At 36.1% G+C, this 17,755-nt stretch overlaps 1 protein-coding gene across 6 annotated transcripts in view; it reads left to right on the forward strand.

Moving 5' to 3' along the window:
- Positions 1–17,755, forward strand: part of LOC114871424 (protein sickie) — a 189,413-nt gene that overhangs the window by 134,803 nt on the left and 36,855 nt on the right. For 5 of the 6 annotated variants that reach the window (XR_003788574.2, XM_029177284.2, XM_029177281.2 and 2 more), the window contains 7 exons: positions 7,235–7,567; positions 7,875–8,099; positions 8,175–8,589; positions 8,755–8,896; positions 9,154–9,180; positions 10,542–10,786; positions 11,208–11,359. Coding sequence is in view for 5 of the 6 variants with exons in the window: in XM_029177284.2 (XP_029033117.1) it covers positions 7,235–7,567; positions 7,875–8,099; positions 8,175–8,589; positions 8,755–8,896; positions 9,154–9,180; positions 10,542–10,786; positions 11,208–11,359 (1,539 nt within the window). In the remaining variant the exon portion in view is untranslated. The remainder of the gene's footprint in view (positions 1–7,234; positions 7,568–7,874; positions 8,100–8,174; positions 8,590–8,754; positions 8,897–9,153; positions 9,181–10,541; positions 10,787–11,207; positions 11,360–17,755) is intronic. The other variant, XM_029177283.2, reaches the window with a different exon arrangement.

A 17,755-nucleotide genomic window follows, 5' to 3' on the forward strand; every position in this document is an offset into this window, starting at 1 on the left:
CCAAGTTATATCTCTTAAATGGTAGAAAATAGAGAAAAATGTCATCAGAACTAATAGTTAGCAATAGTAATGTAGATATTTCTTTAAATGGTTATAATTTCATTAAAAAATATTCTTTATTAATACGGTTTCGTTTACTCTGAAGGAAAATGGTCAAACTTTCCTACAGTATATATTTTAATTGCAAAAATTGTTTATAGACAGTAACATTTATTAAGTATCAATAAATTAGACAGCCCTTCATTCCTTAGGTACCTATTAGAATTTGAAAAATAAAATAATAGAACGTCCTTAGAAAAAAATATTAAGGTCTCTTTAGTAGATAGGGGTTGTAATAGTGTCATTCATGTCTAGATTTAATCATTCATGTCCAGGGATTTGTCAAACCCCAACATAGTAGCGTACGCAAAAAATAAGTGTAGTAAGGGAGGGTTAAGAACGAGTTTCACCCTTTAGAGGCTGACCTTAAAAATTAGAAGATTCAAGATTTAATCTTCTTTATGTTCTAAACTTTCCTACAAATTATAACAAAGTTAGAAAATTTTGGAATCTAACAATTTCTCAGTAAATCGTTCATTTTGCAGTGTTTTATGATAAATAGTCTCAGCATGTCTCATCTCATCCAGCTCTATTTCCCTGGATAAATTCAACCCCGAAGCGTACGCTTCCACTGTACATGGTGCAAGAAGCGAATCAGAGTCTCTTTGATCAGTGGGGCCAATCTTGTAGGTGATCTGTGCCTTTTCAAACCGAGACTTTCCCCTATTCTCCTTCGCTTCGAATTCTCTCTTTTTTTTTCCATTGGCTAGTCAATCGTTCCCCCGTTTCTTCCTACACCCGTTCCAATTTAACTTCGCTCCTTGTGTGTCTCGTGCGTTTATTTTCTCCCCTTTAATATACGAGCCGCGTTGCATCGCTGTAACACTGCACGTTGCATTTGACCCCCTTTTCCCCTAATAGCTCCATTCACTCTCTATGTCCTCCCTTTTTTTTTTTCTCGATGCAACGCCGTATGTTGTGCCGAGAGTTTCGCGTGCATCCTGCCCATCCTCCCATCGCACCATCCGTAAAAGGTTTAAAGGGCCCCTGGGATATCTCGCTACCAACTTTCCATGCCGCTCTTATCGCGAAAAGGGAGAAACAAGTAGCAAACCTTATTGTCATCGTCCTTCGATTTCGTTCTCGTCTTTTGTAGTTTTCTTTACTTTTCGACCATTTCCTTCGAATTTTTATCCATCCTCCTCCATGGTGTTTTATTTTCTTTCCCTTGCTTTTTATCGGAGATTCGATTCGACCAGGGGTGTACTTGAACTTTCTTCTGAATATTGGTCCATCTGGTGTGGCCGGATATACACACAAGTGGGTCTGATCGTGACTCAGGGCCGTGTTTATTCCTAGGCGTAATAGGCACGTGCCTAGGCCCCCGTATTAATTTCTTTTTTATTTAATTATTCGACTATGTAGGATAGTAATTAAATTTTTCACTATTAGAATTTTAAAACAAAATCTAAGGAAATTGCAAAAATAAATTCCAACTCGTTATCTCGTATTTCAATATTACTCCCCCCCAGAAAACCATGAAAATCGAAATTTTACACCGGTTCGGAAACATTCTATCGCGAAGCCATAAGAAGGAAAGGCTTGAAGGATCGCTATCGATTCCAAGTCTCGTCCATATTTTATCCTTTCCCATCCGACTGGCTGACTCTTGGTTCGCTGTTTTTTACGCCCGTTCCACGACAACATCCTCTTCCGTTCTCCCAAGGCGAATGGATTTGTCAAATTTTGCGAAGGGTGGCAAAAACAACGACGCCGATGAGACGAGAAAGTCCCCGATGCATCGTGGAACGAAGACGGGAACGGGATATGTGTGTTTTGCAGGGATTGGAAAGAAAAGAGAGGAAAGAGGGATTAGTGTACGCGTCGCCGTGAGTTATGCAGGCGGGTCACGGCAGGTCGTCGAATGGAATCGATATCTGCCGGGTAAAATAATAACCGTTCTCTTTCCCTTGTCTCGCTCTCTTCCTCGTTCGTACGGTTATTGTGAACAAGACATGGTCGTAGAAGAGCAAGGTTTTTGCAAACCAGGTAGATGTGCAAAATTTCATTAACTATTACTGGAAAAGTGGCACTGGTATGATTAAAGATCCATGTGAGAATCACCTCATTCAGAAGGCAATATAATGAGAGCCCACCGTATTCAATTTTTCAAATATATAAATATTACAAAATAATGTTAAAATACATTTTGTTCATCAATATTTGATATAAAGGTACTTAAGAAGACAATAATTAAAATTAATTTTTCTGATTAATTTATTATATAATATCTATTGAGGAGGTATCCAATTTTTAAATATTATAGACAGTTTATCACAATTTCATTACATATGAAAAATATTTTACTTTTGTAATTATTTTTAATTATAGCAATTGAATATCTAAACATCCAAATGATTTGAAAGTATCTTTACAAACTCGCTTGCATAATATCTTGAAACTCCTTTCAAGTTGCTTCTCCTTTAAGTTTTAATTTTCTTTTCCCAAAATGTGCTACTTAACTCTTTAACTAACACCTTCATTCACTATCGTTAAACGTATGCAGGAACGTGTACAAGCTTCCCTAAGAATTTTCTTCAAAGCCAGACGAATTTGGATTTACCGGATCTCTTCACGGAATGATTTTTCTTGCCTTCGTTTTGGTTCATCTTTGCTTCCCTCTATTCGAGACGAGCTAAAGGGGTATACGTTTCTCTTTTCCGCAATTACTCGGTCTTCCTATGAATACCTATTCAGCGAACATCTCGTTTACTTTTTGTTACTGGTATTTTCACGGTAATACAAGGCCCTCGAGCAAATAAATACTGCTCATTACTCGAATTACAATCGGCACTAACGAGCGGTAATTTCCACCGAAATGCTGAAAATGTTTTCCCTTTAAATGCAAACAAATTATCGCTCTTTTCGGCTGATCATTCAGAAATACTAACTGCACCATCATTTTGTTAACGACCATTTTCTACAAATTACCATTGGATAAAATGATGTGTTACCAATAATAAATGGATTATGGTTTTGTATGTATTTACATAATACAGTAGGCTCTCGTTATATTGTCATGTGAGCGATTTGATTTTCACATGAATTTTCAAGGATACTAATACTACCCTTTCGCCATCGCAGCCTATAAAAATAATACATTTTTATCTCCCTTTTCCCCTTCAATTGAAAGTTTGGAAACTTGCAAAATTTTCCATCCTACAGGCCCATCTGCGGTTATATAACGAGAGGCTATATAAAAATGTACAATTTTTTAATTTATTAGATGTATAAATTAATTCCGTGCCTTTTCTTTTTTTTAATTAAAAATTAATTTTGAAAAATCACGGTAACCAATAATATTATTATTTTACAATTTTAAGAAAATTTCTATCGAAATTTATGAACTTTTCAGATTTTTCTGAATAATAAAATTTGATCGCTTCTTTTATAGATGTGATTCAGATAAAGGAATATTATTTCTCTCTTTCATCGCTTTCGAATGTTCGTTTCAATCATTGGAACAGATCAGTAAAATGAAATTAAAGGAGACTTCTTCGCTTCGATTTGCCTTCCTCGGGAAAAGTTAGTTTCTTATAGCCGATAATCCGAGGAGGATAATCCTCGATTCCATTGGTTCGAACTGGAGATCGGTGAGCAGGCCGAAATGTAATCAGTTTCCAAGTAACATTCTTTTTTCCGCTTTTTGAACCGAGCCACCCTCTTACCGGATATGCTGAAGAAGGGTGAAAAGCAACGGGGTGTGGCCTCGCATGGTACCTTATCGTTTGCAAAACAATGCTCTGGCTTTTATTCTATTCTGAACGGAGACCAACTCTGTTGAATACTAATTTCCAGCTAGAATATATGCTGTTCAGCTGTTTTCCTGAAAATTTTAACTTTCCGTTACTTAACGTTAAATAATATTCCATTTACTTTTTGTTTAGCCAGTAAAACGTATATATTAAATTTTAAACATATAATGACTTCCAAGGCCGCCTTCACCTCTAGGCAAAACAGGTGATGAAAATGGTCCGCATACAGGTGCTTATCATTAACTGCATGAAATAAATAAATCTACTGGTTTCAACTTCTGAATTTAATTAAAAAATGGGTATAAGAAAGGCCCCAATTTTCATTTGTATGCCTAGGACCCGATAAGGGAGCTCTGATGACTTCTGTTATCAATCAAATGCCCTTAAATTGCATTTCAACAGGAGACTATTATACATATTAAAAAATTATGAAAATTTAGACACAAATTTCTGATATCCACTAAAATTAATCTATTAATGTTAAGTTTACATTAGGAATACTTCTGCAATGTTAATTTTGCAAAGATTTATTTAAATTATACTTTTTATTATTCTAAATTGATTATTATCAATAAAATTTATACTAGACCAAATCTCAATTAATATACTACATTTGGAGAGGGTGTATAATTATAATTCTTAATCATAATTATCATTTATACCAACATTAATTTATTAAAAACACGAGGGAAAAGTTAGAGCAACTGAAGGTTCGAATTCAATCGTTATGGACGTATGAAAAAAGAGGATGGTATAATAATTTTTTGGGCCAGGATATTTTTTGTGACTGGCTGTACAGCATTCGGTAGCGTTCGTTAGTAAGTATAATAGTATCGTGGAATAAAGTGGGGAGGGCCGGTGAGCGATGGATCGTCGACCCTCGCAGTCGGCAGTTAACGTTCGTCTGCCTCGTGAAAACGTGATGCTCCATCCTGGTGTAGAATATATCGATAATGCTTCCTTGAAAACTATTCTTTAATCTTTTCATGCTGGAAAAAAGTGCGTTCTCACGTCGAATACACGACTCGAACCCCCTCGAAAAGTATTGAACGACTCGGGCTCGAGGTATCGACGAAATCATTCAAACTGCTGGAAAAACTCACCCCTGTACTTTACCACGATGGTTACTGTGCTGATATAACGAATATTTATTGATGTTTTCTGCTTAAAATTGGCTTCACGCCTTACTATGATTTCTTTCCTAAGTAATTCGTGCTTAAAGTGGGAGACACAGGAAGATGCAGTGTACAGTTTGTGTGATTTTTGTTGAATGCACTTCGAGTTGGAGATTTTTAAATGAACTTGGTAAATAATTGGATTATTGCCAAGATAAATGAAATATTAAAAAGAATATATGGTACAGTTTAGTGGCAGTGTTGAAAGGCAAAAATAATATTGAAATAGTAATATAGTGGTAGCAAAAAAATGACATTGCAAATATTGCAGAATTAGAAGTTAAATTTTTATCTAGTGAATGTGTGGAAAGTAATGAAATTTCATGTTTGAGGATATGCAGTATATTAAAGACTGCAACAAAACATGGTGAGTTGATTAAAAAAGTAGCAATTTCACTGTTATTTAATCTTCAAATAATTAATTAAAGGATTAATATTTTCTTCTTCAGTTTAAATCTCTTATTCACTATTCAATTATTAATGTAATTGTAATTATAAATATAATAAGCTGATATAATTAAGGACGATGATTTATCTTAATTAAATGAATCTCTAATTAATATATCGATTCTTAATTTTGATAATCAAATTCATTATTGAGTTTCCAACATAATTATAAATATAAAGAATCATATGTCTTATAAAATACATGGAATTTAATTACAAAATTAAGGAGGATAAATTGCTTGAACTGAATGAATATCGAGAAGTTATTTGAAATTCGCTTTGAATGAGAAGTGTCTGAAACAAATAGCCAGCCCCCATTGAAATTGCACTAGTCGTCGAGGGTAACAAGGGTGGTTCTACTCGAGGGCTATCCCTTAATTATCCCGTGCAATGACGCATTCGATGTTCACACAGGTATTTCGACGTTATCGATCCCTCCAAACTTGTGGACACGTGTATCGGTGAATTTTCGCAGTTTTGCTTGATGAGGGTACTTTTACAGATCGATCAAATTAGTAGGAAATTCAATGGTACTTCGCAGTGAGTGTTTAATAACTGGATTGTTTAATTAAATGGCGAGAAAAATATAATTCTTAGAAATCATGAATGGTAAAATTTATTTTTTCAAAAATTCAGAAGTGATTTTGGGATATAAGTAATAATAATAATATTTGTTTATTAAATAATTCACCTTTTTTAATTTTACTTAAATAAAACTAAACACTTTCGATAGAAACTTTTAAGAATAAAAAGTTACTGTTAAATATAAATTATTAATCCTCTCTAAATATTCTCAGTGTTATTAAATTATTTTTAACATTTTCTATCTCTGTTTGAAACACTTTCCCACTGCACCCTGTCACGATGTTAACATTTATTTTACTATGAAAACAAGAATGTTTTCTCAGAGACATTCCTGAAAATAAACCTAGTTGAAAAAGGAAAAAGAAATGAAAGACGTTCACGAAACACGAACGAAAGGAGGACCTGGTTTATTTGCATTTTCACAGTAACGGTGTCGTTCAAAGACAAAGTTTATTGTTCTTCGATCGTTCTTTTCGCTGGTGATGCAAGCTCAGGGATTATCGTCAATTCGATCGGAGTAGAACACGTTTTTAAAGAGCAAGAAATGGGAAAAGCCGTGTTCGACCCTCAGGGATCTTTTGTCCGGCTTATGGCCTTTTCACTGTACGTTTACGACCTGGCCAGTAAAAACCTGAAGAACCGTTTCTACCCCCATGAGTCACTTGATGCGCCTTAACTTTACGTGGTGCACAGAAAAAGGGTTTAGTGGAAATGGAACAAAAACAGAGAATTTTCCTTTTACCGATTTGCTAGAACGACTAGATCAATCTTATCTCGATATTTTTATATTTTTGAACCTCAATGATTTACTGGTAGCCAAAAGTGAACTTGTTTGTACCCCATGGAACAGCCGCCGTCACGGCGCCCCGTTCTGAATCATGCCATAAGGGTTCTGACTCCTGCAAACATCGTGCTCGACAATCGATAATAGTGAAGTGAACCTCACCGGAAGTCCTTGACCCAGGTCGCACGTTCGATTACAACGTGATTGATATCCTGTTATGCATCCAAGAAAACATTGACAAGAATTTCACCCAAAAAAATGACCCTGTTTCTCATTAATTTCCGCTAATCATTAAATAAATGAAAACCTTACCATCATTTATATGATAATTTTTAAAATAATTCTTTGAGTTTCATTTTAACTATAAATAAATTTTTGTTTTCTCTCAGAGAGTGCCGGGTGGTGGTGGCGTGATTGTGGGGGGTGGCAGTAGTTCGGCCACCCCCCAAGGTGCACAACAGGGCAGCAACCTGGTGTACCGCGTGGTCAGCTCCAGGCATCCCGGTGGTCATCATCCTCACGTGAAAAAGTCCGACAGTTCTCAGCAAACGGACAGTTCAGCGTTCAAGCACCAGCAACAACAACAAAGTTCGAACAGCTCAGGGAACAGTAGTTCAAATAGCCAGCAATGGAAAAAGTACATCGAGGCTGGTGCTGCGAGGGATCGGGAAAGAGACAAGGAGGGCGCACCCCCGAGTCCTAGTCCCTCCAGGCGATCCCAGGTAAACATTCGTATACTTTCATCTCTCTCCACATTGTTTTTATAGTAGACAATATTGATTTTTGAAATGGACAAATTTAAAGTTTTTCATTTTTAACTTAATGAGTCATTTAGCAATTGGAAATTTGGAGTCATTTTATATTTTCTTAAGTTGCATGTCCGTTTCTTAATTTTGCAAAAATTAGGAATAATATTATCAAGTTAAATTAAATTTAAAACATTTCTCATTTTGAATAAGTAAATTTTGAGGAGGCCCCAGTAATCGCTATAATATTCGAGTGTACTTAAAACAACTATCATTTCCACAGGATAAACACCGTAAGCAGGCCATGGCTGAATATGCGAACGGCGAGAAACCGCAAAAGATATCCTCAGGAACATCAACCAGTGGCAGCAGCAAAGTCAGAGGTGTGCCTCAGAGTTTTGGATACGTGAAGAGACACAGTGCCGGTACCAGTCCCAGTCCGAACGGGGTCCAAAATGGAAAGGATGCTACTCGGACAGCTCAAGTTAGCGCGGTTCCTAGAACTAAGGTAAGATTCTTCGACACAGAATTATTAAATTCCCTCTAATGAGTAATTAATCGAAACCATTTAACTTAATTCCAGGTTAAAGTATCCGGTGGCACGCAAACGTGTACCACGGAACTGCAGGCTAATTCATCAGCGTCGAATCAAGGACATCATTACAAGAGTTACAGTCTCACAGGACCAAGTGCCAGTCAGCTTTCTCAGTCGGTACGGGATCGGCTTATGCTCGGTTCGCAGAGTTTGCCGAAACCTGGTAGCCCAGAATTCACGGCACTGTTCGCGTCCGCCCATCATCGCGAAAGAGGATCCGGCGGAGGACCAAGTGGCACTTCCTTTTCGCCACGAGTACTCAAACCTTCGGACGGAAGTCTCAGCGATACGTGCAGCAATTACGCGGCACCTGATCTTCAAGGTTACTACACGCCTAACAGTCCGTACACCACGTCCTGGATGAGACACAGCAATACTTATACACCGAGTGGACGCTCTCAAGGCAAGTTTCTAACGCTTTAGTCCGACGACGCACCGCATGCGTCATGTATAGTACCGTGTACAGTTGACTTTCCTAATAAAAAGAGGGTGATATAAGAAAAGGAAACCCCATAATTTCTGTAATACTAAATTTTATTTTATTTTCTTTTTTTTTTTTCAATTTCAGGAATGGGTTTGTGCGAAGCTGACAGCGTAGAATCCTTGGGATCCCATCGAGCAAGTTTGACCCATGCTCGATTGTTAATGCACCAAAGGGATTCGACAGGATCTCCAGCTCCACCTAGGCTCAACCGAAGCAACTCGATCAGGTAAGTGTATAATAATGATCCAATTTTCATTTTGTGCATTAGTTCCTACGACTTTATATGAAATCATTAGAAGTCATTTGCATACGTTCATATTGTATAGATGCATGACTAGAGGATGCAAATTTCTCACCACATTTGTTCAAAACGATCAGTTTCAGCTTTGTTCTTTTTCTATGATTCTTTATAATTAAAACCGCCCTATGACAACGAATACCCGTTTACGGTGAAATAACGCAGATCATTTGATACCGTTCTAGCCATCTGCGGGACAGGACATTCCCAAGGTAGTGAGACAATCTAGAATACACATACGTCCAGCCTGTTTTCCATGCATAAGTATTGAAAGAACAGCACCTTTATAGGGTTGTAATACCTTGTATACATACACACACCAGTGACAAATTTATATCAGCACCAAGAAAACACATACATGTATATTTTATCTTCTGTCCAATCATTTACACCTGTATCTTTCAACAGTAATGTTAGTTATTATTGGTTGACTCTTCTTCAACTTCCTTCGCATTTGGCATCTGTGATTGGTCTATGCTTCTTGCTGCGAACGCATGTTAAAGCTTGTTTAAGAATCTGTTGTTACACAGCGAAAGGAAACATGTATTGGTATTCAAAATTAGGATATTAATATTGATTAAAGGATACAGATAAACGAAAAATCTCTTTATAAAAAGCTTAATTATTGAACTAATCTTCTCATGAACATATTTTATCATCTATCTCGTTACACCTGGTCTATTTAACGCGTGTTGTAACTCAGTAAGGCTGAGAATATTTAGTCATCCTCTTCTTCAACGTCCAATTCGTTTCCTTTCGCTGGTAAAGAACCATACGAGTGTATACACGAACCGAGGGAAGCGGTACTCGACATTTAAACGAAAGGGAATTTGTCTTTTAATTAGAAGGCGCCTCCAGATCGACTAATTACGTATACACTCGTCAGGTAGACGGACGTGTTCTCATCCGACGTCCTAAGTAAACTGAACGCTCTCAGATGCGAAGAACTCTTCTGCGAGTCGATCGATTTCTCCAAAGAGTCTCTCATTGAACTGAGCAGAGTAAATTACCGTCAGGAAAATGGCAGTGTAGGAGAAGGAGACTCCCCATCACTCGCTATAATAATGAAATAAATATTAAATTAAATTTTAACGGGGCTTTTTTCCTATAGATTTTCTCTAAAAAAAAAACTTACTAATTTAATTCAATGTCTTCGCATCTCGAGGTTTTGAGAACACAAACACACTTCTGTATTCAGGAATTTTAATATTCAATAATTAATTTGTTCCTGAATGCAGTTGAGTGTAACAAGCAACAATAAGTATCTGTGCTTTCTGTCGTTCAAAAAACTCTACTTAGGTGATTTTGCGTAAGGGACGTAGGAACACATTCCAAAATTCTCGACAAGGTTTTATGGATTATTTCGACTCCTCTTCGTCCTCTATCGGTGCACGTAGCGCGCTTTTTATTATCCGCAGGTGCAAACAGTTCCTTAAATCAATGTATCGTTTCTTAACGAAATGTTTCAAAGTTAATTGTAAATTTAATTAAGGGACTGTTTGTTAGCGTTCACAATGTATGTTTGCATTAATTTCTACCGGAAATTTAGATGTCTGTACCTCTGTTTTCGCAGATCCACGAAAAGCGAAAAAATGTATCCGTCGATGTTAGCTAGAGGAAGCGGAGCTTCGTCTTCTGTCGGTGAAGAAGTTGGGGTCGGAATTGGAATGGGAGTCGGTGTTGAACCTTATTACAGTGTTCCTGTTGGATCTACCGGGTGTACTGGACAACACTGGTCTCAACCGACGTCTCCTACTCCCACGCATACTTCACGACAACCACCTAATCTTTATCAACACGTGCACAAGGACGATGATAGTAAGTTTTCATTTACAGATTCTAATTTTATTTTTCATCACTTGCGACTCGTATGAATTTGTAATGATGGGGCTGTGGCAATAAAAATGAAAAGGATGATTTTTAACAAATATATGTATATGTATTTTCATTTTATACTGAAAAGGGTGCAATCTCTCAACTCTTGTGAACAAATTGCCACTGTTTTTTTTATCATTTCTCATCATTAATTGCCACAGTAAAAATGGTGTGTAGCCAGACCATTCGCATAACTAGGATTTTTTTTCGGATGGGACAGGTCTCATAGAAATTTTAAAATTTACACCAAACTTCATCCTTCCAAATAATTCTTTTGATGAGAAATAATTTAATAATACGATATGCATAGTTTCATTTTTTTCCAAATTTCTTCAAATAATATTTCTTCTTCTTTTGCCTTCAGTCCATGGTTCTTCGGTGTCTTTGGTATCGACAGCGAGCAGTCTGTACAGTTCAGCCGAGGAGAAACAGGCGCACGAGTTGAGAAAATTGCGACGAGAATTACTGGACGCTCAAGAAAAGGTCCACTCGTTGACCAGCCAGCTATCGACAAACGTGAGTACATGTTACATGTCGATTACTATAGAGATAAAGTTTCCTTGACGTGTATTAACTACCTGCTACTGTTCGGTTTAAAGTAGTTCGCGTTTCGTAATTTATGTAGCAGTCTATTAAACTGACGTCACGTTGATATACAATTGCTTCAAGCGGATCTGTCCTACTGGAAAGTGAGACAGGTCGACTCGTTCTCGTTGTAACCGGCGAATTGGTGCAGATGATTAATCATAATTAATCGAACGAGACAACGGTTAGCGGACTGTTACCAGTTCGTGGTCGTTGATTTGCTTTAACGAGCTAGATCCGACCAAACCTGTTGCTACAGTATTTCTTGTACAACGTCGATACATCATCCTAAGCTAAGCGATTCCATTATCATTTTTTATATTTACCGGGTAAATGCATCATACCAAAGTGTGCTTACATTGCGAATAGCAATGAAAAAAATGAAACGTTTCACAAAAAGTTTTATTGATAAACAAATGTAGTTGAGTGCAGGTTATATAACAGATTTATTCAACATCGCCAACTAACCAGGTTAGATAAATCATTACAGTATATTATTAGTTTAATTAAAAGAAAGTACGATAAATTACGAGTGTGGAGTTTACGTTCTAATTTAACTTCGAATAACCCGCGTGTTCCCGGAAGCGTCGAGGCAGCTGATTGGCTGTCCAATGGGGAAGCTCGGCGGCCTCGACCAATGAGACGCGAGGCCGCCGTTCGGGCATCTTGGATCGCTACGGCGTGGATCGGTAGTCAGTTTACATTCAGTTTGTGTTGAGACGCGATGCTTTAAACGTCACGTGTCTCGTACGCGTTTCGTGTAACTATCTCGTGTTGATGCATGGATAATCGGTCATTAAAACCCGTGGGCCAGTATCGTGTGACAAAGTGTGAGCAAATCAGTTACCGCGAAAATATTGATTCGTGTTTTCGATCGGCGTGCGACTCGTTCGATGTGCCTGTAATGTAATCCTCCAACGCGACTAAGTGGTTCGAAAGAGAAGCGATCGGTATGGAGTCGTTTGTCTGGTTTGATTTTTACCAATACGGACGGTGACTCGATAAGTTTTTTGTTGATAACTTATCGCTGACCAGGTCTTTCTCTCCTCCGATGGTAAGTGTTTAATCAGTCATTATTATGGTTTGCGCTCGTGACACTTCGTACGTTTGTTTACTACATTAGTCCTTATCTATTTTATGTCAAAACAGTGGTTAGATAAGGACATTTTAGATACATTTAGATACAGTACGATACATCTGAAAAATATAGTATGGTTTTAATTACAAATTATTTACAAGGTTATTTTAACAAGTAGTGTGTACATCATTTATTATCCAAATAACATAATATACGGTGTACTATCATTATTCTTGACGACGCGACGCGGCGGACCATGGAGAGAGTCCCAATTTTAATTCAATTTTGTATTTCATATTATTATTATTTCTTTTTAATTTCACACTGTTCCCTTAAAAATTATTCTTTTTTTAAACGTGAAGTAGAAAATGCCTAGTTCTAAAAATCATTTTGTAATAAGACTTTAGCTCCAAATCTATAAAAGCTCGATAAATAAATGGCGCGCAATAATTTAAACCACGAGTGTTTCGCGTTAAAAAAGAAATTAATTTCTGATGGAATCACAAGAGTTCGTAGAAATAATGTGATAAACGGTTTAAAGACAGATATTCCGGACAAATTGGGTCGTTTAAGTGCGCGATCTTTCCTCGTTATTGAGCACATAATCGCGATACGATATCAGGATGCACATCTCGAGTCGATGAGTTTTATATTTGCATTATATTTTTTACATTCATATTTTTCGAGATAGAATTCTGAAACTTTTGATAAGCTTTCTTTTTGTAAAATTATATTGGAGAAAGAAATTAAAAATTTGAAGTTTTTAGTATCAGTATTTATTTTAATTCTTTTTTAAATATATAAGATTTGAGTGTGAAGCGATTAATAACTCTCCATGGTCCGCCATCCGAGGGTTAACAAATTCTTTCTAATTGTCTGCAATTGCATTACAAGAATATAAATTTCTATTACTTGGAATTGATTTACTCCGTACGTTCTTGTTTATACATGGTAGGTCGCAAATCAAAGTACAATTCTATCTGAAAAAATAATAACAAAATTTGGTATACAATTATTTCAGAAACAAAACCTCAGATAAATCAGTTTTATATCAAATTTTTATTAAAATAACTCCTTTCTCCTGTTTTGTATACACACGATTTCCGACCCACCGTATATAAAACTCATCAAGAACAATGATCACGTGCATCTACAAGACGATACAAACTTTACACTAGTCTCGTGGCTCGACATGCAGCGAATCCTTTGGACGTTGTGTATAGAATACGTAAAAAAGGACTCCCCATTGGTAGCACGATTCGACGAAAGCTAAGAAGGGAACATTACAAACCCTTACTCATCGATTTAAACGAAACTTGGTGGGTTTATAGAGTGATCCAAGACGAGAATAGTAGTATGTCTCATTCGTACTTAATCGAGCTTGAAGAATCTGAAAACTGATCCTAAATTTAGATGGGCATTTTCACTTTTCCGTATAAAAACTCTTGAACTATAAGAAATAGAAAAATATTGTATGAATAAGAGTTTAATTGCACAATAAATGCTATAAGACTGCGTTTACAATTTTGAAAAAATGGTTTTTGTATTAACACTAGAACTACCGACGTTTGATGCACACTTTATTAAAAATGAAACTTGAAACCAGTCATTTTGAGTTCTAGTGTTAAGAAGGAAGCTATTTTTATTGTAATTAACTTTTCTATATTTTGTGTTTTGAGTTTCGTGTATTGAAAGAATAATTTTTAAAGGAACGGTGTAAAATTTAGAAAATGAAAATAGTATGAAACCCGAAATTTAATTAAAATTGGGCCACTCTCCATGGTCCGTTGTCCGAGTGTTAATTAACAGTACATGTAATACCCTACTAATTGTTTACTTCCTCTTGAAAAGAATCAAGGACAAAATTTTATATTTATGGTTTTCAAATTCCCTAATTGTAAAATTTTCAACATAATATTTGCTTGATAGTGAAAGTAACTACAGTGTAGTTAGTTAAAGATACAGTATAGTTGTTCACCCTTTACAATCAGAATTTACTCAGGTGATCGAAGACATAGTCAAAGATCTTGATGTAAAATCAACAAACATTTTTCTTATTGAAAGGTTAACCATTTCGTTACGACAAACCGAGTCACGAATGTGCACTTTGCTGTGGTGTAATTTGAACATTTAAAAAAGAATATTTCAAGCTTGGGATAGATTTCTTTAATATTTAGACAATGGATATTCTTCTTCGATCTTAATATTTAAATTTCCAAATTTATTTTATTATGAGTTATTTGTTTCTTATTTTGTTCTTTACTGTCTCTTTCATAAGATGCAGTCAATTTTTTTGAAATTTTGCCTTCTAAAATAATTTTATTTATTTATAAACTATCAAAATATGATGATTAAATGACTTTTCGTCGTTCCAACGTATATTACTTTGCAATTAAATATAATTTCATATCATTTAGAATAAATTTTAATTTTTCAACCAAGCTTATCAAGCAAGGGTCCTCGAAGGTTTGATAACCCTGGGCCTTCGAAATCCTAATCCGGTCCTGATATGATGTTCAAATATCGTGGTAGCCACCCGCATAAACGTATCTGCTTACTGCACACTTTGTCACTAGAAGCATAATGTTCGAAAGACGTCTTTCGTAGCGAAAGGGTAGCACAGTCCTACTATACAAGTTTAATTTACACGTCCCGTCGTCTAGAAGTAACACGCTCTATATGGCATAGGAAGAACCTGGTCGATGATCTTTCCTAGGAAAAAGACGAACGGATCTACCCGAGAACCGATGATTTTTGCGCTAGTATATGCGATACCGGTATCCAAGATTCTCCTCGCGTACACCTTCCTCCACCATCCACCTTTCTACCTTTGTCTTTTTCTCACGTTTCCGTTTCTGTCATCGGGAACGCCGCGTCGTTCGTCACTCGCGCGACGACTCTTGCCAACGGGAAAGAACTACCGACGACACGGAACTCGCGATCTTTCCTTCCACCATGTCCATTTATAGTTATTGATGCCTTGTAAGGGCCTAGTTATGTCGATCGTACCACGATTTGCGGACGTACGCTTTATTCGGTAAACTGTTGTATAGAAATTTTATTGAATGTTACATCAAATGAAACGAGGCTTCGGTGGATGTAGGTGTAGGAAGTATTCTCTGTCCGAGAGCCAGAATAACCCCGTGTCCAGTTAAAGTATTTTTAGGAGTATCAGAAATTTCGGGTTTCAGCGGATATCCTGAAATTCGATTTGGTAACGGGCTGGGAATTTTATACTGGAGTTGTTATGAAAATTTGAATATTCATTACCGGAGACTAATTGGTTATCAGCAATTCAGAAAAACTTCCGGTGGGCCTATAGGGGTTCGAGTCCCAGTTAATTAAAATTAGAGCTCGTTATATCATTAATCTCCTGGTAAAACTGCAAGTCCAGTGTATTTTAATATATTTGAATTTTTAATGGGTATTGAAGTTGAGGAAAGCAGACTACAATCAGTGTTATTGGTTTGAGATATATTTATTCTGAAGATATTACTCGTAATCAGTAACTTATCACTAGGTATATAATCACTGTATGAACACGATTAGCTTCCATTTCTAGAAGAGCTGGAGTCGCGTATATCATTTTAAGAATCTTAAACATTTGTGCTTCTCCTGAATTTTTAAATTGTTCAACAGTTAATTTTTTGATTGAATTATTCAGATACCTGGTTAACTAATCAAAGTTGTACTTACACTAATTTAGAGGGTATTAAAATAAGGGTTTCATTATAATAATTTAATTAAAGTTTAAAACGTTATATTTTAACCCTCGGATGGCGGACCATGAAGAGAGTCCCGATTTTAATTTTAATTTGTATTTCATATTATTTTGTAATACATGATACTTAATATCCTTGTACATGTTTTGTAAGTTTGGGTCATTACTGACCCAGGCACCACTGTTCGTGGGGTAAGAAAGAGGATTTACCCAGAGAATTGCGGAATAAAAGATGGTCGACGGAATGAAATTAGCTTCTCTGAGCATGAATAGTCTGTCCCTGAAGAAACGTTGTATAAAAGGGTGTCTTGGGTACTTTGGCTGCCTTTTTTTCTTTCCGCGGGAACCTAAGGTTCAAGATTTACTACCTTAACTGACCCTACGGTCGTACAACTTCGAGTTGAATAATCGATCCTTCGGCATTTGGGACGTTATACCTACTTTACTCGCTCCAGGAAAAGCATTGTACTTTTACCATTCTTCGCTTGGTATTTGCTTCCTCCAACTGGACGCTCAGATTTCTTACTGGGTCGCTCGTAAATCGGGAACCGTTTTCTGACACTGGAAACTTTTCTGAAATACTGCCGAGCGGTATTGATGTTTGCAACTTCCTAGACACTGATTTTCTCGATAACAGGAGAATTTATTGTTTTAACAGGTTGGCTTTTATTTCTTTGTCGAACAAAAGTTCAAGGGTACCTGAAAAAACAATTAAGAGAACGAACTAGAAGAGTAGTAATTAAAGAATTTTATTCACGCTGTTTATAATTATCATTTAACAAAACCAAGTGTGTTTCTGTATCGCGATTCAAACAGAAAATTGTTATCTAGCCTGGTTAATTAGTAGAAGAGTTTCTAGATGGACGATAAACAGTAACGCTACTGAATATATTGGTAACCTAGATACAACCTCGTCCCATATTAGCAATTCTAGTATATGACGGCATTTTTCTTGCAATATTCCTATACTCTGTCGTCTAACGCGTATACTCGTAATTAATCGACGATACATGTTAGACGTGGATTGCAACCAATTTCCGGTCTGTCTAGTGTAGAATTCCTCGTCTTCTCTTCGGAGGAGAAGCTAACTGCATCTTCTTGAAAGATAAATAGAGACTAATTTGCCCTAATTTTCATCAAACTTATTTAATACCAGTAAAATTATCAGAATAAAATAATTCATATTAGAAATTAGAAGTTATTGGAATAATTATTTTGAAAAATAGGATTAGATTTTTTTATTTGTATATTTAAAGTGAATTTTTTGTTAGAAATTGATATTAGAAATAATATTAATTATTCTAATAATTTCTAACTTTAATTATCTTCAATATTAAGTACTTCCTAATTTAATAATTAAAGATTATTTTTGTGCCAGATATTGATAACCTTTTTCTTAAAATTATATAAGTAAAATAAGATATAAATGAAAATTACCTAATTAAATCAGCTTTGAAAATAGTAGTGATAATTATTAGACTATTACTCAGCATTAAGGAAAACCGTTATACAAAATCATAAGCTCTAC

This window comes from Osmia bicornis, chromosome 12 (genome assembly GCF_907164935.1).
Source record: "Osmia bicornis bicornis chromosome 12, iOsmBic2.1, whole genome shotgun sequence".
NCBI classification, from domain to species: domain Eukaryota; kingdom Metazoa; phylum Arthropoda; class Insecta; order Hymenoptera; family Megachilidae; genus Osmia; species Osmia bicornis.